This window comes from Athene noctua, chromosome 15 (genome assembly GCF_965140245.1).
Source record: "Athene noctua chromosome 15, bAthNoc1.hap1.1, whole genome shotgun sequence".
NCBI classification, from domain to species: Eukaryota; Metazoa; Chordata; class Aves; order Strigiformes; family Strigidae; genus Athene; species Athene noctua.
Window position 1 is genome coordinate 1,945,318 of NC_134051.1, and position 26,182 is coordinate 1,971,499.

At 55.7% G+C, this 26,182-nt stretch overlaps 1 protein-coding gene across 1 annotated transcript in view; it reads right to left on the reverse strand.

The window, feature by feature from the left end:
* Positions 1–1,970: 1,970 nt before the first annotated feature.
* NTN3 (netrin 3) overlaps positions 1,971–26,182 on the reverse strand; it is a 35,261-nt gene continuing 11,049 nt past the window's right edge. The window contains exons 3-7 of the mRNA XM_074919260.1: positions 19,385–19,573; positions 12,527–12,676; positions 11,578–11,631; positions 3,780–3,854; positions 1,971–3,514 (exon numbers count right to left, since the gene is read on the reverse strand). Of these exons, the coding sequence (XP_074775361.1) occupies positions 3,186–3,514; positions 3,780–3,854; positions 11,578–11,631; positions 12,527–12,676; positions 19,385–19,573 (797 nt within the window). The 3' untranslated portion in view covers positions 1,971–3,185. The remainder of the gene's footprint in view (positions 3,515–3,779; positions 3,855–11,577; positions 11,632–12,526; positions 12,677–19,384; positions 19,574–26,182) is intronic.

Genomic DNA, 26,182 nt, shown 5'->3' on the forward strand with positions numbered 1-26,182 from the left:
TTTGGCTGCATTTGGTCCCTGGCTTTGGCTACATGGAGACAGAAGAGTTACAGCAGTGTGGGGTTGCGCAGCGCAGGGTCCGTGCAAGGCTTGCATACAGCCTGGATGCCATTCACCAGCCCTCCCTGCAAAGGGCCTCCTTCCCCAGTGAGCTGCCGGCACAGCAAGTGGGGCATGGAAAGGCACAGCCAGAAGAGACGACTCAGCACCATCCCTGTGAGGATGGCACAGCAGCCCTCCCCCAAACTCTGCCTGTGGTAGTGTCTGCACCAAGCCCTGTCCCAAGCTGCAGCGCAAGACAAGCAGCATCTTTGTGCAGCCCCACGGTGCCTTCACCACTGTCCTTGGAACCCCAGCACCAGCTCAGGGTGACCCAGCCCTGGTGTCCCAGGGACAGCTGAACCCATGTGCATGGGTTTCCAGCTGGCTGTGTCATGCAGTTGGAGAGGAAGAAGAAAGATTAATTCTTGTTTTGGACTTTGAGGTGACACAAGCAGGGGATGGCAGGAAAATGTCTTCCAGGCAACAGCCTTAGTGAAGGTGCAGAGTGGACTGCTCCAGTCCTTTGGCCATGATTTTAGGACATCCCCCTAGCCAAAGAGGGAGAGCTCCTCTCCTCAGCCGCAGCCCATGGGGTATGGGGTTGCCCTGCCCCCATGCATCTGATCTGCCCCAGAAAGATGCCCACATGCACTGGGACACCAGCTGGGAGCCATCTCTCCTTGTCAGCAGTCCCAGATGGCAGAGTTGAAACAAGAGGGAAGAGCCATCTGGGAGGATAAATCAAGAACTTCAGCCAGCAACACCAAAGTCCTCAAAGAGTTTTAGGTGCCCCGCCTCAAGGGAGGAGTAAGCAGGTGCCAAAGGAAACCCTGGAGCCTCCTGCCCCAGCAGGCTGTGCAGAGTGCTTTTTGGGGAGCAGACACATCACGTCTTTCCTGAAGACCGTACTTGCTTAGAGAAAGCACACACCTTCTGTAGCCCTGCCCTAATGAGCATCCACGTCCATGGAGAGTGGTGCTGCCCTGCTCTTCCATGGGCTGCAACTGCTGAGAAGAGGGGCCAGCAAGCTCCCACACCCTATGGGGTGATGCTGAGCAGCCTCTGGGGCCAAGGGGATGACCCCAATGGGCATCCCTGCCATGCACAACCAAAGGATGTTCCACCACCGATTCTTACATGAGGACTGCTGGGTGCATGGGGTTGGAGTGAGCTTGGGACATGGGCAGCAGCTCTGCTTCTTGGGCTCCTTGGTGCAGACAGACATGGGAGGGGGAAGAGGGCTGGCTTGCACACGTATTTCAAGGGCTGTCTCATGGCAGACACTGATAGCCTGTGACAACCAGAACAAGAGGAACCAGGGATGGGAGGGTCCCCTCAACCCAGCTGGAGGAGAAAGGGAGCTTCTGTGTCAGGAGTGTGGCACAGGACCAGCTCATCCAAGCCCAGGTGGTCCCACATACCCTTTCCCCCTCAGCTTCTGGCCTTCCTGCAGCTATCCCTGTATAGGCACCCCAGCATCCATGGGACCTGAAAGATGGCACTGCAGGCCCTCTGTATCTCTGAAAAAACACTCCTAGCATCTCCAACAGCTTCACCAGTGCACCAAGCTCCCCAAACAGGGCACCTGCATGTCCACACAGACATCCCCCACTGCCTCGATCCTCACTCCCCAAGTCCTGTCCTGAACCCCAACAGTGCTTCACCAGTCTCTTCAGCTGCAAGCTCCAGCACCACCCCTGGGATGCTGGAGCCCAGAAGTCCCAGACCACCCATGGGATGGGGAGTCCACACAAGCTGCTGTGGGTTCAAAAGGGCAAAGTATCATCCTAAAGTAAGGAAGACCGATGTAGGCTACAGTACCTTGCTGAGCCATTCAATAAGCAAGGCAAGGTTTAGAGGGAAAGGAATATCTATTGTCAGAGCACCTATTATTTCTATTCATATTTATTATGCCAAGACTGCTACAATCTCAACATGGGAAGATACTGATGTCTGTTTGAACTGGAGACTAATACATGGTGAAGAAGATATAAAAGACTAGAGGTGGGTCAACGAAAGCTCTTCTCTCTTCCTGCCACCTCTGCTTTGTGCATCTCCTCAGACAACCTTGGCCACAGCAATACTTCCCAGGAGAGCATGCAGTCAGGCCAGCTCTGGAGGATGCACACCAAGGCAGACAGTCACTTGGTGTCAGCTCAACAGAAACAGGTGGAATTATGTCAGTTGGTACCAGCTGAGAATATAGGGACATAGACATGGGTGGATGGACAATGATACAGGATGGCTCCAGTCAGCCTGTCCGCTCCACCCTAGGTGCTGCTGGCGGGGCAGGCCTTGGTGGACATGGGAAGGGAAAATGGGTGTCTCCAGGTCTTTTCCACTGGGTCACCTGGACTATGCACCAGGATCGGTAATGGCCAGGGCGTTGTGAAGTCTGTTGCTTTCTCCCTGATGGACACAGCTCTGCCTGGTAGTGGCCACCAATACACTGCCAGGGCCTGACTCCTCTCCACAGCATGGGTCCTGCCCCATGCGGCAGTGCTGGTCTGTGCAAACCCGAGGTCACCAGAGAATCAGGCCTTGAAAAAGTTTGTTTGCTCTTCCTAGTCCCTCTGAAGTACAGGATGGTTTCCACTCAGCCTGCCCGTATGCACATTGGGATGAAGGACAGAAGACTCTGATCTCCTGTTCCCAGTGGGTAAGGAGAAGGGCAGAGAGGTCTGACAGCAGCACATTTTCAGAGAGTGAGGAAGATGCCCTGGATGCTGGAGAAAGGAGAGCTGCCAACTCAGATGTCAATACCTGGCAGAAGACTTTGTTAAATGTAAAAGAAAAGCCTAGAAAACAAGTATTACGAATAGCATGCCCGGAGCAGGACACCAATCCCCTTCAAGCTCCTTCAGGCGACAGGCACCCACAGGATCTCGCTCCACTTTGCTCCTCATTAAAGGTTTGTCATTACTGTGTTATTTTTAATACACACTTAGAGAAAAAGACCCACATGCACACCCATGTGCGCACACACACACACACACACAAAGGGAAACCATTGCCAAAATATACACTATAGACAGAAGAGTCCATTCACACTATATATATGTACAGAGTCTCTGGGCGTAGTCTGGTAACGCACAGCTGGGCTGGGGCTGAGCACAGGGTGGGATGGGATGGGTGGAAGCCCCTCAGGGCTTCACACACTTCCCCTTCTTCTCCCGTCGCTGAAGTTTCCGAAGGCGGCGTGTCCAGGCGTCCCGCCACTGGATGACCAGGCTGTTTTTGTCAGCCATCAGTCCCGGCCGGTCAGTGGAGTTTTCGCTGATACCCATAACCAAGTACTTCTTGCTAATCTGGATCTTGGGGCACTTGCAGGACAGGTCTTTCAAGTGGATCCACAAGAAGTTGTCACCACGCTTGACCCGCTCATCACGGCACTTGTAGACAGAGAGGATGTTGATGGTGAACTTGGCCCAGTTGGCCACTGTCTCCATTTCCAGAATGTTCACCTGGACCACTGAGGGAAAAGAGGGGAGGCATGGTGATGGGGGACGTTTTGCCTTGCTCCTCAAAGGAAACTTTGGCAAAGGGAACTGCCCGTCCCCAGCAGCCCCACCTGCCTCATCCAGTGCACCTTTGGTAGGGCTGATTTGGGACCTCTCTCCATGCTGGGTGCTCCCCATCCCCTGGGACATCTGCATCTCCCCCACCTATGGCTTGCCTGTGGCTAACCTGTGGCTGCCTCTTCAGCAAAGCCCAGTATGGCCCAGGGAGGTCCTTACCATAGTCCTTCTTGCAATACTTCTTCATGTTAATCTTGTAGTTGCCCTTGGCTGGCTTGCAGTAGGAGTCACAATCTGCAGAGGAAGAACAGAGGGTTGAGCACTGAGGGGCCTGAAGCATGTTGGGTCCTGTCCCACCATAAGGGAACAGGGTCGAGGCCACAACAGCAAGACCCACATCCCAGCACCCTGCAGAAGGCTCCTGAGCCAGGGCCTAGGCTGCTGCTGGGGATGGGGATCCAGCAAGTTCAGCTGCCACCCTGGCAACTCACAGGGGCTGGGTGCTCAACTCCCAGCATGAACACTGACACCACATCAGCTGGGAAGAGAAACCAAGTGACTTTGAGCCCATCAAGCAGACTGTGTCACCTCCTGTGCTGGCGGTGACGGTGTCCTGCAGGATGAATCAGCACAGGAGTGGTGGAGGGAGCCTGGGGACTCTCCTCTGGGATGGATGGGAGAAATGCAGATGAGGTGATGGCGACCACTATGGAGACTAGGCAGCAGCCACGGCCAAGAAGAGTCAACCAGAATAGATGTGGCCCTGCAAATCTGGGTGACGTGGGGAGAAGACAACTCAGCATCAACCCCACCATTGGTCCTGCAGAGAGGGGACCTAAAGGAAGGTCTGACCTCAGGCCAAGGGGGTTGTGAACCTGAGGGGCAACTCAGCCCTCAGGGGCCAGGGTTGTAGGAAACATCCTCATGGGGCAGCCCCTCCAGAGACCTGTGCCTCACCAGTGTCCCAAAAGATGGGAAGGGGACTCAGGCCAGGGGGATCAGGTGGGTGAGGGAGGCAGCTCTGCTCCACCAAGTCGCTCCTGCTGCCCAAGCATCCCCTGCTCAGGCTGCTCCAGAATGGCTATCCTCCACCCCACACAGCATCCCTCCCTCAAGGAAGCTTTTTTCTTCGCATTTCTAAAGACCCCAGATTTGCATCTCAAGCAGAGGGAGGGCAGGGAATGCCTCTTTCCTTTTCCCCAAAGGCTTTGATCCCAACAATTGCCTAAAGCAGCCCCGTTCTCCTCCTTTCTTTCCCCTGCCATCTTCCTTTGAACATCTCAATTTGTCTCTTTCCAAATGGCATGTTTTTTCTAAGCCCATCTTTCTTCTTTTCTCTCCCTCTTGTAGGTTCTCTCTCCAGCTTGGCCCCGCATCCCAGGACAGAGCCAGCAGTCCCTGAAGTTGTCTTTGTTTGTGGGTTGCCACAGCAATCACTGGGGATGGAGGCGTGGGTCTGGGGGAAGACAGGGAAATAACGGCACCCTGTGCCAAGGGGAGGAGGAGAAAAGAGGAAAGAAAGAAGCCCAGAAGCACAAACTCACCCTGGGCTCTGCTGATCTCCTTTCTGCCTGGCTCCTTTTTATCAGGGACTTTGTGTTGCCTGTTCCAAATTTGTCATCGATAGAAGCGGCACAGCATGAAGCTAATTCTTGGCAGAGGGGCATGAGCCCTGATTCTCGGCTCAGCCCCGCTGTGCTGCTGTGCTGCCCCTCTGCCTGGGCTGGCAGAGATGCCCCGGCCCCACTGCATCCCCACACTGGTGGCTGCAGAGGGGGCAGGGTACCCCCATGTGGGGTAGATGCTGAGTGCTCTGAAGCGCTTGGCTGCAGTGTTGAAGGTGTCTCCATCCACTGCATTCCTGGGATGTGCTACAGCCTCTGGACACCACTGCATCCCTGGGGTGAGCTACAGCCCCACCCCAGACACCACTGCACCCCTGGGGTGAGCTACAGCCCCACCCCGGACACCACTGCACCCCTGGGGTGAGCTACAGCCCCACCCCAGACACCACTGCACCCCTGGGGTGAGCTACAGCCCCACCCCGGACACTGCGGCATCCCTGGGACATGCTACAATCCTGCCCCTGATATTCTGCTCTATCTTTTCTTGCTACCTGAAGAGGACTCCAAAAGAGAGTTCCTGCCTTATTTTGAGGAGAGCCTGGCATGACAGGTGCCATTTTCCCCCCCAAGCAGAGTGAAGGAGACTGTCTGTGTGTCCATGCAACCGCCCTTGTACAGGGGGCTACCAGGTACTTTTTGGGGATGGGTGCAGGGTGTGCCCCTCCACACCCACTGCAGGATCCAGCCTCGGTCCCAGCCCTGTGTGAATATCTGGTGAAGATGCAGGACCGTGTGGGTTTGCGGTGCCCCCACTGCTGGGAGCCATGCCACTGCACCACACCATGCAGGGCCTGGTGGTGAAAGGAGGTGGTCAGGGGGCATGGAAACCATCCTGCAGTTGGCATTGGTTGTGGCTCTGCCATGGGCCTGCCACAGAGGAGGAGGGTGGCACGAACCAGGGTGTCCGGTGGGAGGATGGCCAGGGTGGCTGCTGCGCAGTGGCGAGGCCACACCGGTGCTGAGCCTATGGGTGGCGGGGTGATGGGTGGTGGGACCAGGCTGCGGGGCAGTCTTGGCCAACCTGCACCCACCCTGCTCAGCGATGGGGAAGAAAGAGAAGTAAGAGAAGCAGAAGGAAAACCAGTAATTGCCCTGGGCTCCTGCTCATGATTCACATCATAAATCTGATTCCAAAGAGTCAGAAGGTAGTGTTGGGAATTAACAATTTGGGGTTGGTTTGGGGATTTTTTAAACCTTGGCTTTGTGCTGAGAAACATTCCTCAAATATAAAATCAATTCCTGTTCAATTTATGTAAGAAACTTGGGAAGACAAAAAAAATACCCAGGAACTCAAAGTGTTTCCCCTCCTTGTCTTTGAGCATGTGGCCTCCACCATTGCACATGGGGAGGGTGCAGGTGCTGTGGCTAGAGAAGTGGCCAGGTGAGGGTGCCAGGACTGCCACCCAGCTCAGCCTTCACCCAGGGGCACGGCTGGGTCCTGCCCTCACCTCCACAAACCACGTCTCGCTGAGCACCTACTCCTGTCCCCACAGGGTTCCCCTGCAGCAGGGTTCTACTCGGGGTCTCAGCCCCCCACCCCTCACTGGGGCACAGCTATGGACCATGGCTCCATCCTCCCGTGCCTGCCAGGATGCCATGTGCTGGGTGGTGGCTCTTCCCACAGGCAGGCCCCAGGGAGCCTGGTTGTGGCTCCACCTGCTCTGCCAGCCCAGCTGGGCAGCACGCTCTCTGTTCACCCCACAAAACCATCAGCAGAGGCTGGATGGCCATCAGAGAAGCCACTTCACGACTATCTCTTCCCTGGCAGCTCCCAGAGCACTCCCCACCTTCCCAGCTCCCTTTTAAACCTCTCAGACGTGGTGCTACACATGCTGCAGGGTAGTGAAAAGATCAAGTTTAGCCTCTGCATGCAGCCACCCTCCTGCTCCCCCCTCTTGCCATGTCTATGCAGCCTGACGGGGCAGCCAAGCCCTGTGGAGGGGCTGGGGGATGGCAGAGACCTGTGACAATCCGAAGCTGTGAAAGTACACCCACAAACCCTGAGACGATGCTGCGTCCCCTGGGACATGCTACAGTCTATCCCAGACACTGATGCATCCCTGGGATATGCTGCAGCCCTGCCCTGGACAGCGCTTGCTCCCACTGGTGTCCCAGGGCAGCTCTTGGCCCACCTTGCCCCACTATGGCCTAGGCAGCCCCAGATTCCCCCCTCAGCCATCTCTCACCAGTGCCACCATAAAGCTTCCCTGGACCGACTGGGTGACTCCCATCGGTGGCAGACTCGGCAAATGCTGGCAAGGGGTGGGACCCTCCATGGACACCAGGGGGGACAGCTGCCACAGAATCACTGCCTGCTGATGCCAGCCTGGCACTGGCCTGTGGTGTGGGCAGTAGCGCCGTAGGAACGGGCAATGTCTCTGCTGCCAGGGGGAACCGGCACGTGGGCTGGATGGGCAGCACGGGGCAAGCACCGGGTGAAGCTGCGGGAGGGGGCGGCCGGCGAGCCACTGGCCCGGCACGGGCATCCCCCGTCTCTGCGGGGGGAGCATATGTGAGAGGCGGCAAGTTTGCACATCTGGTTTACTTCTCCTCGCCTTGAAAAAAAAGAAAGAATATTTTGTTTTAAGCGAGATGTAACTTAATTAGGTGTTATGGCTGCAAATCTTTTACTGCTGACTTTGAATTCCTTTAAAGCCCTGTTTTGTGCTCCACAAGTTTTGTTAATTCTGCTAACGGGGAACAAGGATTTTTATTTTTTTTTCCACTAAGTGGAAAATATTTTAAGATAATAATAATAAAAATTACAAGAAGTGGACCCAGGACATTTCACTGCTGAGCCAGTTGGCCGCTTGGGCAGAGAGATCAAAGCTGGACCTCAAAGGCTCCAGAGGGTCAGAAAGGCAGAAGAAAGCTGGGAAGAGAGATGCAGAGGATGGCAACATCAGCAAAAAGCCCGGACGCACCCGGGGAGAGGACCCCAGTAGGGATGAAGATGGGGCGAGGTGGGGAAGCCCAGCACCTGAGCATCGTGGCCCAAAACAATATCCCCCTGTTCCCACAGCCTGGCACCTGCTGGCAGAGGCAGGGAGGAAGGTGGGGAAATGAGTGGAGAAGGGTCTCAGAGCTGCCTAGTGTGGGAGAACTGTGGGGCACTGGGGGCTGAGAGCCCCCTCAGGGAGTGCCCTGCCTGTGGAAGAGCCTGGAGGTTCCTAGGGGAGAGTGCAGGCAGCAGGCAGGGTGCAGTGCTGTGCCCAGCCTTGCCTGCAGCACAAGCATGCTGGAGGCAAGGTACCCCAGGCAGAGTTGGGCAGGGCAGGATCACCTGTCCCATCTCTAATCCCCCCCAGCAAAAGGGGCAGCAGGACCCCAAACAGGTCCCCTCTCCCCCGGTGCAGACTCTGAGCAGAGACGAGCTACTTTGCATTAAAGATATTCGAGCTAGAAGCCAGAAATCTTAAAACAACAAACCCACAGATAAAACTAGAGGCAGTTTAAGGCAGAGCTGCTCTGTTAAAACAAAGTAAACACCCGGGTCTCCAGCGAGTGCCATTTATTTTTACACAGCTGAAAATATCAGACATCACTCTAAGACTGTTCCTATTTATAAAGCACTGGAGGGGAGTCACCTTGATTAACTCTGCTCCATGTGTCACTCTGTTTGCAATAAAACCATTCAAATCCCCCTTTCCCCTCCCCTTTTTTCCTCTTCACAAAGTCTGGTGTTCCCAGCTCCCTCCCTCACAACAGGTAGTTGCCCTGCTAGCAGGGCAGGCAGGAGTAGAGGTGGTGGTGGTCTGCCCTGCCCCGTGCAGCCTCCCCAGCAGTGTCACCATCACAGACAGCTCAGCTATTATGTTCGTCCCATTATGCAAGACCTGCACGGCACCACGGGTGACTCTCCTCCGCTGCCACAGCGTGGAGCAAAACCTCTGCCAGCTCCACACAGGGCTGCTCAACTCACATCCTGATAACAACTCCCGTTTCTCAGAGCCTCTGCAGAGCAGGGCTGGGAGGGCTGAAACATGCCTGTGGGTGCTGGGTGGGCGCTGGGCTCTGCATCAGTGTCTGATCTGTGTGTGTACGGGGGCCAGCACTGCTCTGTGAGGAGCCGAGCTACCAGCCTCCTCCCACACGTCTTGCTCCTCCATCCCCATCCACACACTCTACTCCTTCCATAGCTCCATACCTTGGACACCCCTTGTTCCAGTTCCCCTCGAGGCTGCAGGGGCCATGCTGGAAGATATTCCCAAAAGGCCGAGAAGCACATCACAGGCATGCACCAGCCTGTGAAAGGGCTGTTGGCATTTTCCACCCCGCAGGGTGGGGTGGCTGTGAGAAGGAGAGCTGGGGAGAAGGGTGCATGCCGGGCACTGGGTCTCCAAAGAGCATGCAGGCTCCCTCAGGACAGATGTACCCCGAACACAGCATGGGGAAGCTCCTCATTAAATATGGGCATGGGGAGCTGGAGGTTCCCCTGCTCTCTTCCCAGGATCATATACCATGGGATGGAGCGGGGGATGGAGCAGGATGTCTATTCCACATGTGGGAAAAGACCAAGGTCTGGGGGACTACAGGGTGAAGGGTGGCCCAAGGAGGAAAAAGGCTGCTTCTTTCCCTAGCTTCTGCCCCTTGATCTGGCTTGGGATCCCTACAGATAGGCAGTGGGATGGCTAGAAACAGCCACACTATGGTGCTGACAGGACTGCAAGAGAGGGGGGAGAGAAAGAAAGGTCAAGGGAGGTGATTCTTGCCCTCTTGTGAGCCCCCTCTGCAGTGCTGGGTCCAGCTCTGGGGGCACCAACATCGGAAGGACACGGACCTGCTCAAGTGGGGCCAGAGGAGGCCACAGAGATGATCAGGGGTGGGAGCAGCTCCCCTGTGAGGACAGGCTGAGAGAGTTGGGGGAGTTCAGCTGGAGAAAGAGCAGCCTCCCAGTGCTTAAAGGGGCTACAGGAAAGATGAGGAGGGACTCTTGATCAGGGGGGTATAGGGATAAGACAAGGGGTAATGGTTTTAAACTGAAAGAGGGCAGATTTAGATTAGATACTAAGAAGAAATTCTTCCCTGTGAGGGGGGGAGGCCCAGGCCCAGGTTGCCCAGAGAAGCTGTGGCTGCCCCCTACCTGGAAGGGTTTAAGGCCAGGTTGGACGGGGCTTTGGGCAACCTGGGCTAGTGGAAGGTGACCCTGCCCATGGAAGGGGGGGCAGAACTAGATGATCTTTAAGGTCTCTTCCAACTCAAACCATTCTGTGATTCTATGATTCTATGAAAAGCCCTGCTACAGCCCCCTCTGATACACAGCCCTGCGTGCCTCTGAAGACCTGGCCTGGCACCAGCACGGCTCACCTGCTCTCACCACTGGTGACCACCACGCAGGGCACAGAGGTGCCAGGAAGACAGATGAGATGGCAGGGGCCAGCTGACAGAAGAGGGGCAGTTGGGGAGGAGATGCAAAGCAGCTACTCTACCTGTCTGCCATGGCACCTGCCGGGCCACATCCTGCAGTGCCGGGGAGGGCTCAGCGTGGCGGCAGTGGCAGAGGGTGTGGTGCTGTTGGCATGTGCTGTGTCAGGGTGAGATCTGAGGGCACGTCGGCAACTGTGGCTGGGCTGAAAGAGGGGCTCTAACCCCTCAGCGCAGGCAGCACCCATACACCACCAGTGCCCAGCCCTAGCCAAACCTCTGCAAGAGCACAAGCAAACCTGCAGCACATGTGGAGGTGTGAGGAAGCCAGGGCGGCTCTTGAGGCACTTTAAGGGCAGCAGCAGAAATGCCTCCCTCGCCCATGCAAAGCCTGCAGCCTGCTGCCAGAGCTGCCCCCTCTCCCACTGGGTGACAGCAACAGTGACATTGATCCTCCCATGGCCCCACGGCCCCATCAGCCCACAGAGGCAGCTCTGACCCAGACACTTCACTCCTCCAGACCTGGATGGGGCGAGCCCCGTGTCACCCATGTCCCAGGGGAGACCTTGCAGCCTATGCCCCGGAACAGGGGCTCCTGAGCCTGCCTGCGGCCTGACAGACCCCACCACCCTGGCACTGCGCAGAGAGCCAAGGCCCTGTGGAGGTAAAAGGCACAGAGGAGAACCTCTTGGACTGGCACCGATAAAAAGAGATTAAAAAAATCCAGCCCCCAAGCAACCACTGAGCCATAGGCTACATCCCTGCTTTCCTCCCCAGAGGGGATGGAGAAACTTTCCCTGAGAAAGTCCTGTCAAGCTTTGTTGGTTTCTTTCCAGAAATACATAGGATTTCAAATCTCAGTTATTTTTTTCATCAAAACTGTTCACCAAAATTTTTTGCCATTATTCTTTTTGCCAAAGGAAAAAAGTTTACACACTCCTTGGTGTGCTGGGGAGAGGGGAGGTGGGATGGGATGTGTCTGGGCAGGGCTGGGGCTGTGGGCTTGGCCCAGGATGTGGAGCACTTACCTGCAGGCGCTTCCGTGCTGGTGACCAGGGAGGTGGGATTGATGGCAGGGATCTCTGGAAGAGAAAGGGAGACATGTCTTAAGGAAAGGTGTTCCCAGCTCTGGGGGTGACACCCAGACAAAAGCCTCCACAAGCAGGGTGCAGAGGGGATTTTGTGGGTCACTTCTGGCAGCTCGCTAAGAAAGATGGATGGGATGAATCTGATCTGAATATCACAGGCCATTTAATAGACCCAGAAATGCCCAAATGCTCTGAAATGCTCAGTAAATTGGGACAGGCTGAGACGCTGCAACTGCCAAGAAGCATAAGTCACTGCTGCAGAGGACACGTGCTCCAGGGATCGACAGATGAACAGATGTTCAGCTGATCTGAGCATGCTCCACCCTGCACAGCACAGGGATAAGCACAGGCAAAGACAACACTTTCTTGGGACTCCTGGCAACAAGACCTGGGGGAAATTCTGTCCTAACCCCAGATCTGGGGAACAACAGAGGGAGAGGAGCCAGCCCTGCCAACTCACCCCCACTGCCCCTGTTCCAGCAGTGCCAGCAGATGCTGCAGGGCAGCAAGTTGTTCCTCTGCTGCTTGGGACAAATTCAGACCCGCAACAACAATAAAGATGGTTTTACACTGATCTGGCCTTGCCCCAGACCTGACCACACCCAGGGCTCCGTGGGGTGAGTGCTCAGCTGAAGGGACATCCTAGCACAGCTGTTTCAGCCAGCTGGAAGCAGTAACCCAAGGGGTCGTTCAGTGTCTCCCGGGCTGAGGGGCAAAGCATGGGTGTCCCCAGAAGGTTAGACCTGCTTTGACCACCTCCTGGACCAAAACCACACGGATGGGCACCCTCTTGGCTTAGCCCCTCACCCACCACCAGCCAGCCCAAGGACAGCATCCCGTTGTGCTGGTGGGGGTCCCCGAGCTCAGGGCAGGGCACGGTGGCACTCACTGATGCAGGGGGCCACTGGAGAGCGGCTCTGCTGGTAGCCCTTAGCACAGCGGTTGCAGGTGAGGCCGGTCACGCCGTCCTTGCACGGGCACTGCCCCGTCGTTTGGTTGCAGGTCTTGCCAGCTGCGCCAACGGGGTGGCAGTCACAGGCTGGGTGAGAGAGAAAAGGTTACAGGAGAGGTGATGCACAATGCAAACCCCAAACTGGACCCAACATACCACCCCTGGAAAGGTGAGGAGGTGGGTCCTTCCAACATACCAGTGAAAAGCAGCTGCTGGAGCCAGCACAGCCAAGACCCACCCATGATCCCACGTGTGCTGCAAGCAGCATGGGCAGGAGGGAGAGTGGGTGAAGGGCTTGGCCAGGGTAGGGCCTCCACTGATGGGGATGCTCAGGATGAGCCCCTGGAGACCCTACAGCTCACACCTGCAAGCTGGAATTTAAGGTCTGGACACCAGAAGAAGAGTTTCTTCCTGCCCGCTTTTCAGGCAGTTGCTCTGGGGACAGCCTGGCATGCATGCAGGCAGGAGAAGAGGCAGTCCCGCACCAGCTGCCAGCCTTGTCCCGTGCAAGCAAAGGGAGCAGGGCTCACATGGGTATGGCCAAACCCTTCTTCATTGCCCGGGTGGGACTGGGGGCACTGCAGGGACATAAAGTGGACAGATACATGCCCAGATCTGCTCTTCCTCCCCCTCAACCTCAGGGTGGTACTTCTGTTGCAGCAGTAAAAGGCATTTTCTCCACTTGCTCCCCTACTTCTGAGCTTTGCAGTCCACAGAGCTGTGCCAACACTGAGCTTTTTACACAAACTTTGGCCTTGTTCTTGTTTTAGGACGGTCTAAAGTGGATATTCTTGATTGCTTCCCAAGCTCATGAGCCTCAATGCCCATCCTGCCTCCCGGACACCCTGGCCACAGGATGTCCCCATGGCTTTCTGTCACAGCCTCCCCAGGGGAAAAGCCACAACTGAGGTGGGTGAGAGTTGGGTCTCCATCCTCAGGACAGACCCAAAGTGGCTCTCCATCACACAACACTGGATGATGGATGCACCAGGGGTTGCCTATGAGGAGGAGTGTGCCAAGGAGATGTTCACTCAGAAGAGGATCTTCCCATCTGCCTTGCCCAGGGCTGGATGGGCTGTGAGCTGGAGGAGGTTATCTCAGACTCCATCGGTGTAAGAGTTGAACATGATTCCAAAGGAAAACAAAAACACTCCCCCCCCCCCCCCCATCCCCGCAGCCCCCTGATGTTATCGTTTCCCTAATTTTCACCAGATGGGACTGGTGGGAGCACCACAGTGCTGCTCCTCGGGTCCCCTCCTGCATGGCCAGAAACCAGAGCAAGCAGACTAATGGGGACCAGATGCTTCATTCTTATCAGATCTTGCCTGGGACTGGAAACGGACGTCTTTCTGACAAGGATATTTTGGGGGCTCAGCTGTGATAACAAATGGCAGTAAGTAAGGGAGTCTTGGCACGACGTAGTGCTGTCAGAAACACGGGGTCTTTCTTCAGCCATAACAGGCTTGTCTCCTGCCAGGGCGGTCAGCTCGCCCCAGTGAGCCAGGCTTTCCTGGCTCTCCTGCAAACACCCGCCGTCAGGTTATCAGGGAACCCCAAAGGTTCTGAGATTATGGGATGGTTCAGCCCTTGACTACAAGGAGCAAAGCCAGCAGTGATGGTCCAGTGCTCCACCAGCCTCAGGTGACCCATGGGAACAGCATCATTGCTTTGCCCTGGGGGAGAACATCAGGCTTACAGCCCTCTCTTGAACCACAGTGCTCAGGGATGTTTCAGCTACTTCAGATGCATCTTGATGGCCTCCCTATGCCTACTCCACAGGGCTCTTCTGCGCGGGCTTGGCTGGTTCCTGCAGAACTTGGAGGAAGCAGGTGCCTTTGACAAGCTGGCAGGTACATCTCTTGGAAACCGTCCATTGCTTTGTCTCTTTTCCACTAGCAAAGGCTTGGGCTTCTGTTAGTGGGGCTGGGCATGAAGCATTGACCATCCCCATCACCGCTTGTGCTGGAAAAAGCAGCTCGATGCTACCAGCATCACCCCAGTGCTGCCCTGAATGAGGGGTTCTCACCCCACCTTTGGTGCTCAGAGTGCTCCTGGGGCCACACACCCATCTCCAGCTGTCAAAGTCCAACCCACTCCAGAGCAGCTGGGCAACACGCTCTGCCAAACTCCCGCTTGTCTGAGAGATATAACTGTGCAGGGAGAGCTCAGAGATCCCTGCAGCCATCACTCCTGCTCTGCATGCACAGTGGCAGTCAGTGCCCTAAAAAATTTATGGCCAAAGGCATGCTTCCAGCAAAGATTTATACAAGCGCTTAACTTCACACGTTGTGGGTAATCTCTTGGGCCCCAGCAGTGTACTCCTGGTGTAAAGTCTAAGGATGGACATAAATCTCAGCACAATCAGGATCCAATTCATCTAAGCAGATCCTTCTTCATGCGGTGGAAGAGGGCTTTCAATGACTCTTAATGTTTTGTCCGGATTGGCAATTAAGGCCGTTTTGCTCATCTCACATCCACAGCAGTCTTTGGTCTCTGCCAGACCATCGTCTGGCCCCTCATGCCGCTGTGGTGGGATTTCCTGCAGTCCCATGAGAATCCATTGCTCCTTCCCACTCCAGGCAGCACTCAGTGCTTACCCTGACCAGTCCCACATCCCACTGTTGCTGCATCCCACCACTCCAGCATCTCCATCCCTCCTTGTCCTGACATGACCCAGAGAGGGGCTGGCCAAGGGACCCCATCCCAGCACCGGGGAATGCAGGCGTCGGGTCACAGCACAGCTCCACGCCTGCTGCCCACACACTGAGCCCTGCTGCTCCCGGGATCTGGCCCACAGTGCTTGAATGGGGGATTAAGTCACTAGCTTGGAGCTTAACTCATCGAGCTGTGCTTGCCAGAAAGCATGTTTTGCACCTAATATTGAGGGTATTTTTGCGTCTTAAGGCTTAGCTGCTACTGCTTCACCAGTTTTCATTGGAGAAAGCTCACAGTTTACAGCTTTGTTTAAATTATAGGGATTAATGCACAGCCATTCTTTATTTGACTTTTCAATTACCACCATTGAATTAAACCTGTAGGTTGTTCTGCCTTTTCCATCCTCCCAGCTTTTCCATCCTGCAGTGTCCAGCGGTGACGCTGGCTGCTGGCCGGCCGGCGGCTGGAGGGAAAAGCTTGAATCCCCACTCGCCAGCCGGTGGCTGAGGGCTCTGCTCAGCTGCCAGCAGGACATGTGGGCTTGTGCAATCTGCAGTCAATAGTTTTGTGCCTATTTCAAAGACGTTGCATCCCAGAAGAGACAAACTGTGGTTTGATAGATATTTAGTAACATGCTTTGGGGTTTGTTTAAATAAAATGTAGTAGTTCCTGGTTTCTGGGCTAGTATTTCACCTCCTGAATATGAAATAAGCTTCATTCCTAGAGCCTGCAAAATTTGCCTTTGTTGGGATGTTCAGCTTCTGCCCTGGACCAGTGCTGTGGTGAATGCAAAGACCTCTGCTGAAAGCTGCAGATGTCAGTTCATAGCAGCTTGATCCATGCCTGCTTTTAAGATCTGCTGTCCTGAGGCTTGTCTTTCCTTTTACTTCTTTTTTCTTACAGGCATGTAGGTATCTGATCTATAGGTACAGGACACATCTTTGGTAAAAGCAAGCCCAAACTCTCTTGTCATGTCTCCATGTATTTATATCTCTCTCTGGTAGCACCAGCTCCTATTCATGGTACCAGGCAGGCAGGCTCCCAGGTGCTGCTCCTGCTCCAAGGTGCTCCCAGTCCCAATGGATCCACCACTGGGTAAGTACAAGAAAGGGGTGGAAATTCTCTCTGCTTTACCAAAAGAAGGACAGCCAAAGGAGCAGAAGCATCAGGGATTTTATTATTAACTTGGTTCCCTGAGGCAGAGCCAGGAGCTGGCTCCCAAGACCCAGGGTACTGCCTTTACTGCCAGATCCTCCTCAACATATGCACCGTAGCGGGGGATGGCCCTTGTGCACATGTTCATCTGGCTTGGCTGAACCTTTGCAGCATTTCCAAACCACGGGCAAACACTGCCAGCCCTCCGGAAGCGGCACCCTCTGGACCGGGCTGGCAGAGACCTGCCCGTGGCTTGGCACGGGGACAGGCCCGGGAGGGACGTTTGTCTGCAACAAGGGGCCTGCCACAGCACCCTATTCCTCCTCTCCGCCTCAGCCTGGACATGGCTCACTGGCATTTCTCCTGCACAGCAGCATCAGCCCTTGTCCCATCCCACCAGCTCCTGAGAATCCTGGCGTGCTCTGCCCACCTCATCCCCTCCAGAGGGGCCACCTTAAATCCGAGATACTTTCCATCACCTTAACGCTCCACACTTACTGCCCTGCTAGGATGGTGGAGCAGGACTTGCTCTGACAGACCGCAGGCTGCTGCCTGAATCAGGCAGGCACAGGCAGATGGGAGGCAGCCAGGGCCCCTCTGCTTGCTCCATCTTCAGCCGTGAAAACAGAGAGACCTGTGAATGCTGCACCTGTAGTGTCCCTGGTCCCACAGACTCACACCCAGCTCTGATGCACACACTGAGCCGGGCCATATCCAGTTACCCTCCTCCCTGTTTCCAGCATCTAGCCAAATTCTGCTTGCTTTATTTATTTATTATTACTATTTTTTTGGTAAGTGCTCTCTTTCCCAGCTGGAGCAGAAACTAAGACCTCAGTGATCATCACAGAGGCGGCACTGGGAACCCCGGGTCCCACAGGGAGGCAGACGCCTGCAAGGCTTCCATTTTTTTCTTGGGATATTATCAGACAATTTTGGTAGCAAAAGCAGAAGGAGCTGGTGAACCAAAGGAGATCAGAAACCCCTTGTTCAGGGAGGGGTGAGGAGGTTGGGTGCTGCCTGCAGAGGATGCGAGGTGAGGTGGAGGTGGCACAGCTACCCCAGTGCTCGTAAGCCCCAGTGCCAGTCGGGGTGATCTGGGGTTGCCTGTGAGCCCCCAGTGCTCAAGGAAAATCCTCACAGAAAAGGGACTTTTTCTGAAGCTGCTCCAGTCCATCAGCGTTGCAGCATGAGCCAGGGGCTGCTGCCATCACTCCCTGGCCTCAGACAGAGCCAGGACCCCTCCCAGGAATGGGATGCAACTCAGAATGCTGTGCTATAGACCTTCGGGATGCACGTCTTGTCCTGCCTCCTCCTCTCTCCTAGTGCTTCCCAGTGTCACCCCAAGGATGTTGGCACCTGGCATGGCTTTGTGACCTGGCTGCCACCTGGCGTGAGTCCTGTCAATGGGAAACCCCTGCTGCTGCCAGGGGACTGCCGTACCTACTGCCATAGCTGTGACACGGCTTGGCCAAGGCCAGGGGGCTGGGAAGCAGTGCATGGTCCCGCGAGGACATGGGCTGCTGAGATGTCAATTCAACTGCTTGGGTTATTAAAAATGATTAGCTCATCGTGTGCTAATGAGCTGGCTGCAGGTGGGGCTCCCCCTGAAAGCGCCTGCTCAGCTGTGCTCCTGCTACCACCGTGGCATCAGTCAAACATGGGAAGTTTCTCCCTTTGCTCTGTCCTCTCAACCACTCCCGTAGGAACAGGGACAGGGAGAGGCAGGGGTGGCTCACACAGCACAGGCAGTGGAAGGAACTTACCTATTACATCCTGGACCCAAATGAACCATACCTACAAACCACACTAAGGCACCCAAGATGGGAACCCCAAAAGCCAAATCCTTCAGTTCAGGTCTGTGGCCACAAAGGTAACGGTCCAAAACCAGCTTTAGCAGTTACTGTAGGCCCTACATAAACACACTAGTGTCATGTCCTTACAGCAGCGAAGGTGTCTGGTGCCCACACAACTGCACAATGCTCGAGAGAGGGATGCTGCCCTCCCTTCCGAGAGGCACTTGCAATCTAAGCTGGAAGAAAAGGGATCAGAGATGAGTTCCTGGCCTTAAAGCATCTGTGGCCAACCTGCCTGCTCCAGCATTTCAGCCTGGATCCCACCAGTCCCTGGAGGTGGGCAAGGTATTTTCTTATCTCAATTTCTTCAGTGAAACTATTATTTTGAGGCTTTACAGAGGCAAAAGGCTCTGCAGAGAAGGATGAGCAGGGAGAGATAAGAGAAACCAGATGGGCTTGGCCAGGAGCTAGAGGAGGGAGAGGAGAGGGGCAGGCCCCATGAAATTTGTGACTGGCTGGGGACCTTGCGAGGTCAAGCTACAGCTTGATGGCTTGGAGACAGCATGGCCCCTGGACAGCTCGGGGACAAGCCACCCGCCCGCAGGCACCGAGAGCTGTAGTGCTCATCATGCCCCCCAAAACAGGTCCCATAGCTGAAATGCACACTGTGGAGTCCTGCACCGCAGCAGCCCAGCAGGGAGAAGGAAACCTCTGTCAGCATCCCCAGCCCCACAAGGCAGGGAAGCCATCACGGGTCATTTTGTGAAGCAGCTTGAATGCTTCCAAGCATGTCTATGGCCCAGACAACGTCAGTGTCAGGGACGGGTTTTCAGCACATTTAGTCATGAACTTTCTCCAGCACCTGCCCAGCATCTCTCTGACTGTGGAGACTGTAAATGTGGCTACACCAGGGCCCTCCTGGGATGGACCGGGCTTCTGAGAGCCTGCTCACTCCCTGCCTGTCATCCTCCCCATCCCTTGAGGAGGTGCTGGGCCTGAAGTGATGTCCCTGCCTGGTGCCCTTGCGCTGGCAGAAGCGACCAGGGTGACAGAGGCTGGAGGTGCCCTGCAGTTGCCAGTGGGAGCAGCTGCACTCTGAGCAGAGGGATGGCCTGAGGACAGGAGGGAAGAGCAAGGAGACCAAGAGAGGTTGTATCTCCTGTGCTGCCTGCATGGAGACCCCCCAGCTTACCTTTGCAGGCCTTGCGGTCTGTGATGGACTTGCTGAGGTCGCGGTAGAAGCCCTCCTTGCAGTAGTGGCAGTGCCGCCCTGCGGTGTTGTGTCGGCAGTTGAGGCAGACGCCACCGCTCTTCCTGCCCGAGAGCTTGTACAGCTCCATGTTGAAGCGGCAGCGCCGAGCGTGCAGGTTGCAGTTGCAGGCTGCAAGGGAAGGTGAGAGGGTGAGGGCTGGTGGCAAAACCAGGGAGACCCCCTGGGTGGGCCGGAGCTGCCCCAGTGCCCTCCACTGCTGCTGGGGGCCGGGCCTGACCGCACCAGGGGAGCGGAACGGGCGAGGCACAGCACGGCACAGCTGGCCCCAACGTGCCGTCCAGATGTGCGGTATCCACCACCCCACAGGGCCTGTGCCGGGAGGTCAGGGAAGAGGAGAAAGGGCACATGTAGGGACGGGGCACTGCTGGGCTGAAGGCAGACAAGTGTGAGATGGAGGGGTTCAGCTAGGGGGTCCAGCAGTGACAGTCGGGCACCTGCAGCCCCATCATCCCACCCGTCACTTCCCTGGCAGCTGGCTCCCGCCTCGTGCCGGGGGATGCGATGGCTTTGGCTCTGCTGCCTCACAGGCTGCCATCCTCAACGTCAGCAGTGGAGCCCCCCAGTTCCTCAAATATAAGGCTCTATCCTGCATGCATGTGCACACGTAGAAAGAATCCCACACAGCAACCCATGCATGTGCATGCACACGTGTGCTCACAGATGCACACGAGCACACCTACTAGCTCATGTGCACATGAACATGTACCTGTGAACATGCTTGCACACAAGTGTGCACCTAAATATCCACGTACATTACACATGCACACATGTGCACGCACGCATGCAGATGCGCAAACACCCACATGCTGCTACATGTGCACACACCAAATGGGTGCACACTTGTGTGCACAAATACGCCCAAACATGCACGCTCACATGTGCAAGCACGCACATTCATACCCATGCTCACGTATGTGCATACATACACGTGCACGTATATGCACGCACAGATGCATATACATGCATACACATACGAGCACAGTCCTGCAAACACACACACACGCTATTTTTTCATTAGCCACAGGAACTGTGCAGCCCCCCCTGCCTGATTCCACGTGTGTGAGATAAAAAGGCAAAGCAATGCCCGTTCCTGCTTAACACTCTCACAAAAAGATAATGGGAACAAGATTTCCTTTGGCAAAACGTGGCGCCCTCCTTCCCCCGTCCCGGCCCCCTCCCCACGCCGGTAAAGTGAGGTTGGGTGAGAGTTTTTCCAGGCATACTGTGAAATTCATTAACGTGTCAGCCCAGATTTAACTGCTTAGGCCTGGCTTGGCGGTCGTGTGAAGTTGCCTCCCCCCCGGCCAGCAGCACTGGTGGGAGCTTCAGCCCACGCAGATCAAACGCTCCCTCGCCTGCCTCATCACTCCTGCCTCAGAGACGCTTGGGAAAGAAAGCTGAAGCAAACCCCAGCCCTAAAAAAGAGCCTTTTTGGAAGTTTAAATGAGTTGAGCGAAAAGTTGGTGCCGGCCTCAGTGCTGCCAGCACCATGCGCTCAAACCTCAGCTCCCCCAGGAGCTCCTCTGCTTTATGAGATTAGTGTAAAAATCACATGGCAGGCATCAAAATAATACTCCAGCATGGTGGTAGGTGCCTCTGGGGAGTTGTGCCTTTTGAGTTCATTATTTTTCCCCATTGCTGGTGAAAAATAGGGACTTTTGAGGCCAATTCTGACACAGGACTAGGTGCTTGTGGTGCTTGGAAGCAGAGCAACAAATACCGCCCGTGGTCCCAGGCAGCCTGGGATGCTCCTGTGCCAGGGATGCTGCTGTGCTGGGGATGCCAATGCCTGGCCGGGCTTTGCCAGGGGCAGAAGAAATGCGGTGAAGTACCCCCATATCCAGGCTGCTCTTGCACTCCCCAGATAATGGGACAGTTTGTACCGCTGAACTGAGGTGGCCACATGTAATTGTGGCAAAGGAACGATTTCTGGAGGGTAGAGCGGCCTTGTTATTCCCTTGCATCACTGAAAGGCCAGTTGTGTCACCCCAAAAGGCAGATTTTCTGTCCTGCTAGGAATGCTTGGGGCTGCCTCCACAAGCTTCTGGCATCCTCTAGGGAAGGAAAGGGGACGGCAGCCCAGAGGGGAGGCAATGGGCAGTGGAGAAGAAAGGTCAGGTAAATGATTTGCTGCCCTTGGCGCGAGTCCCTCTCTGCCTCCAGTTTAATTGGTGAGAGAGTAACTGGCCAGGGCCTTCTCATGGTATCCCCAACTCTACTGTGGGCTGGGAGCCCTCCCGGTTGGCACATCCCCGTCAGCCCCAGAGCCACCTTTCCTTGGGAACAAGCTGCAGATCCTCCCAGGAACCAGCTTTTGGAGACAACCCTCTTCTTGCTGCCCGGCATCATCCCCCTGCCTGCAGGCAGCAATGCTGCCCACTCTGGGATGCTGATCCCACCCAGGGCCGGGTGTCAGCAAGCTGCCACCAGCTTACCAGGAGCCAAGCCTGGCACAATCCTGGCCAGACAACCTGAGGACCTGCCTGGGCTTGGCTATGCAGGGCTGGGTGGCTGTCCCCTGCTCAGGGACAGGGGCACACCAGTACACATGACTGTGCCCTCACCCCCCCGGCGCAGCCATCCAGCGCTAATTGGGGCAGACGGGTCCCCCCTCTTACCCGGCTCAATACTTGCAATGTTCCTCAGCGCTGACTCGGTTGCAAGCTCTGTTTGTCTCCCGTTAATCACTAATTAAAGGCTTGAATGTTCCCTGCTGTTTGGGGTATTAATAAGAATTTAATTGCACAGTTTGGGGCTAATTATGTGGTAGCTTGCTTCCGCCCTTGTACAGTATGCCCAATTAAACAATCATATGATCAATTAAACAATCACAAGATCTAATAATTTGCAATAATAGACTAATTAAACATCAACACCTTGCAATGGAGCAACCTTCTGTCCCACTTTTGATGGGATTTGAACCCCTGCCCAGGCCCTGGCTGCCCCACAACCTCTTTTCCTCCAGGCTGCTGTGGATGGAGGAGCCTGGGGTGATGGCATGAGGGGGTTGGGGCAGGGACCCCAGCACAGGACAGGCAGTGCCATGCACTGGGCACACGCGTGGCAGATGATGGAGCTTGTGGGGCAGAAGGTGGGCTTGCCGCTCCTACAAGTTCCCTGGGAATAATTAGCGAAGGCAGCCGGCTCAGCGAAACCCTAGACCGGCCGCTGCTGCCAACCCGCAGCGGATTTGAGCTACGCCCCTGCTTTGGCTGGAGGAGAGCCCGGCCAGGACGGAGGGGCAGGATGGGGCTGCACCTCCGCCCTGGGGATGGGAACCGAGAGCAGAAAAACCCCTTCCCTCCCATCCACACTGTGCCTCCATCACGGAGAAGGTGTTCAGGGAGAGGGGCCAAGGCTTTCATCTCTTCTGCAGGAACTAGGAGAAGCAGAAGCAGAGAGCCCTCCCCGAGAGGCTGAGAGATGAGAACAGGGGTGCGAGGGAAAAGGCTGAGCCACTCCAGCTCCATCCCAGGAGGAGCAGGACTCAGGATGGTCAGACAAGTGTTAATCCCCTCCATCTCAGTGATTGCCTCCCCGCAGAGTCGCTGCGATGCTGCGCCCCATGGGGAGCAGGTGCCCAGACAGAGGTGGCAGGGGGATGCTGCCTGCTTGTCCACCTCCAAAAGCAATCACCTACCCCAAACCACTGCCTCCTGCTCTCTGTGGGGAAGGACCACAGCTGGTGCTGCTGGGAACCCACAGTCTCCAGCACATCTGCTGGAGAGAGGGCAAGGAGCACCCTGCTGCAGGGGTGCAGCAAGGGAAGGGGCTGCAGATGCGACTGACAAGAGGCCACTGACAGAATGGATCCTGCTCCATGGGGTACAATAGCCCAGGCCAGCTCACTGGGGGATTTCTGAAATAATTTTTGCATAGGAAGCACTGAGGTAGAAAAAGAAAGCAAACATGTTCAGGAAGGGGCAGAGGACATGGGGGAAACACAGGGGATTTTCTAAACCCCATCACTGCTCCAGCGCTGGCATCCTGGATCGATCAGCACAGACCCCCAGCCCAAAGCAGAGGGAAGCAGCAGCCAGCAAGGTCTTCCCAGGAGAGCGCAACCCTTTCCCCGCCAAGCCCCCGGGATCAAAGCAAGCCCCGTGCATTATCCCAGTGCTCTGGGGAGCACTCCCGCCGTGGCGGCCACAAAGGGAACAAGAGCTCCCGCATTACCAGCGAGTGCATCAATTACTTTCAGTGGCTGCCCTGTGCTAATCCGCTTCCCCCCCCTTCCCCAGGCCGGGTGTTTCGGGGACAGCCTGCTGAGGGGGTGACCAGGCTGCCCCAAGCAGCTCTGCATGTGCAGGCAGGGACTGGCAGCAGCGGTGGGAAGGAGGAGGAGCAGGTCTGCAAGAATAAAGCTGATGCATCACATGGCGGGGTTTGGGGATTTTGGTGATCCTGCTCCCGCTGGCCACTCTGCAGGAAGTATCCTTCACTGAGCCTGACCTGGGCTAAAAGCTGGAGGGACACAGAGATGGGGACACATCTTTCTCTTTCCTGCCCTCCTCTTTCCCCTGTTTTGGGCAGAGCACACCAGCAGGTACACAGAGCATCCCAATATTGGCAGGACAAGCTCCCCGCAGGACACGCAGCCCTTTTGGGGTATCAGAAGAGCTCCTTGTGCCTGTGGACTGGCACTGCTCTCTAACCACCAGGAAGGGGGCCACGCACCCTGTCACACAGAGCTGACCCTGTGCCCCCTTGCCGAGCCAGCAGCATGGCAAACCCACTGTCGCTGTCCCAGATGCAACATCCCCAATCCCGCCTGCTTGCCAAAGTCACGCTGACTCCCATAACATCGCAGCACAGCGAAGTCCCCGCAAATGCCACAGCCGTGGTGGGGTCATGCCCCATGCCAATGCTCAGACCTCAGGCGTCACTGGGCTGTTTCCTCTCTGCGTTTCCCTCACACCAGCCAGAGGCAGAAATTCTTGTGACATAGGAAAAGTTTGTCCTCACCTCCAGCTGCATGGATGGATGACCCAGCACCATGACATGGTGCAGGACATCAAACTGTCCCATTGCCAGAGCAGGCAGAGACTCCTGTGCACTGGAGGGGGAAAAACTCCCATGCAGAGTGCTGGGGAGCACAGAGCCAAGAGGTGACCTGAAGCTGTACAAGCCCCATAGTTCCATCCAGATCCACTTTTGGGGTGCTGCAGACCCCCAGCCCTGCCCCTCAGCTGGCACTGGGCTACCAACCTCCTGCATCCATCCACCCTTCCCCTCCTCACCCCTCCCCAGCCACACGTAACCATCCACCACCACGAGCCAGCATCACCGATGCCCGGCTGCAGGACAGAGTCCGAAACCCTTCAGCCCCCAGGCTGAGCAAAGGGAACTTCCCGGGCGGCCTCTCCTTTTAATTGGTGCTAATTGCTGCGTCTGTTCGTGCTGGCTGGGGAGATGTCATTGTTGAAAGGCACAGAGGGGAAGGCTCGGGGAGCTAATCCAGCTTTCAGCCACTAAGCCCTTCGGAGGCGGGTGATGGAGAAGCTCTTTCAGGTCCCTTCAGAGAGGGCACAAAGCCCGAGAGGGGAAAGGGAGAAAGAAGGGGAGTGAATCAACAGGAAAAACTACTTTCACACGCAGCTCGGGGAAGGGTCTTTGTGCGCGGGGCTTGTCAGGGGGGAGCTTGAAGGGACCGCACTGCGCCCCCGCCTCCTCTTCTCTCCCTCGTTTATCTTTTCAGCCCCATCTGCCAAAAGGGTGAAGCAGCTGGGGGCAGGGATGCTTGGGAGCACGGCCCTGTGAAGCGGGACCCTCACCCTACAATGGGTAAGACGGATAGGCAGACAGGAGATCTGCAGATGCTCCCTCAAAATAGGCCTCCCTCCAGTTTAAGCTGTTTTGTGCCAGCAAAGCCACCTCTGCTACCAACCCACTGCTTCATCGGGGGATTCAGCGGGGAGGGTCCCCACAAGGGAGGCAGCCAACTGGGCTGGGGTCTTCCTTTTGTCCCAGGGGGTTTCTGTGGGTTCACCCACCAGTCAGAGCCCTCCCCTGCCTGACCTGCTTGGCAGCTGGAGGCAGTAGCTGTGGGCAGGGTGCAGAGTTGAGGGGATTTTTTCTGAGCTTTACTCCAAACCCATCTTTCTGAGTGGGAAAATGCAAGGGCTGTCATATTCCCACAGGGTGTGAGGGTGAGGTGGTTTAAAGCACTGGCTCCGGCACTTGCTTTGAATTCTCTGCTTTTTTAGACATTCTTAGAAGAAATCCACTGTAACATAAATATATTTAAGCCAACAGCTGGGATCTCAACAAGACATCGATCACAAATACTAACAAGTCCTTCTGACCTCTGGCACATCCACAGCCTTTCAGGGCTGATGAATGGTATGGCTTTCCCTTGTATCCATCCTCCTGCCACCCTGTGAGACCCAGGCTCCAGTCCAGGAGGAGTGAGAGGCTGTCTCCCAGACCTTCATAGGGCTCTGGCATCCCCTAACCCCATCCCAAATCAGGACAAAAGGCAAAAACCTCTAACAAAATCCCACACAGACTCACAACCAGGACAGCCAAGCAACGTCATTTTGATGTTTTGGAAATGTTTCATTTCGATGACAACATTTGTAACTCATGGAAACCTTTGCAAGGACAGATGAGCTAAAACCACCATGCAAAGCACCATGCCAGACCAAACGATAAAATGTTGAATCCGGGTATCTCAGGTATTTCCTTAATCTCTACCAGGTTTTGCTGCCTGCTCCC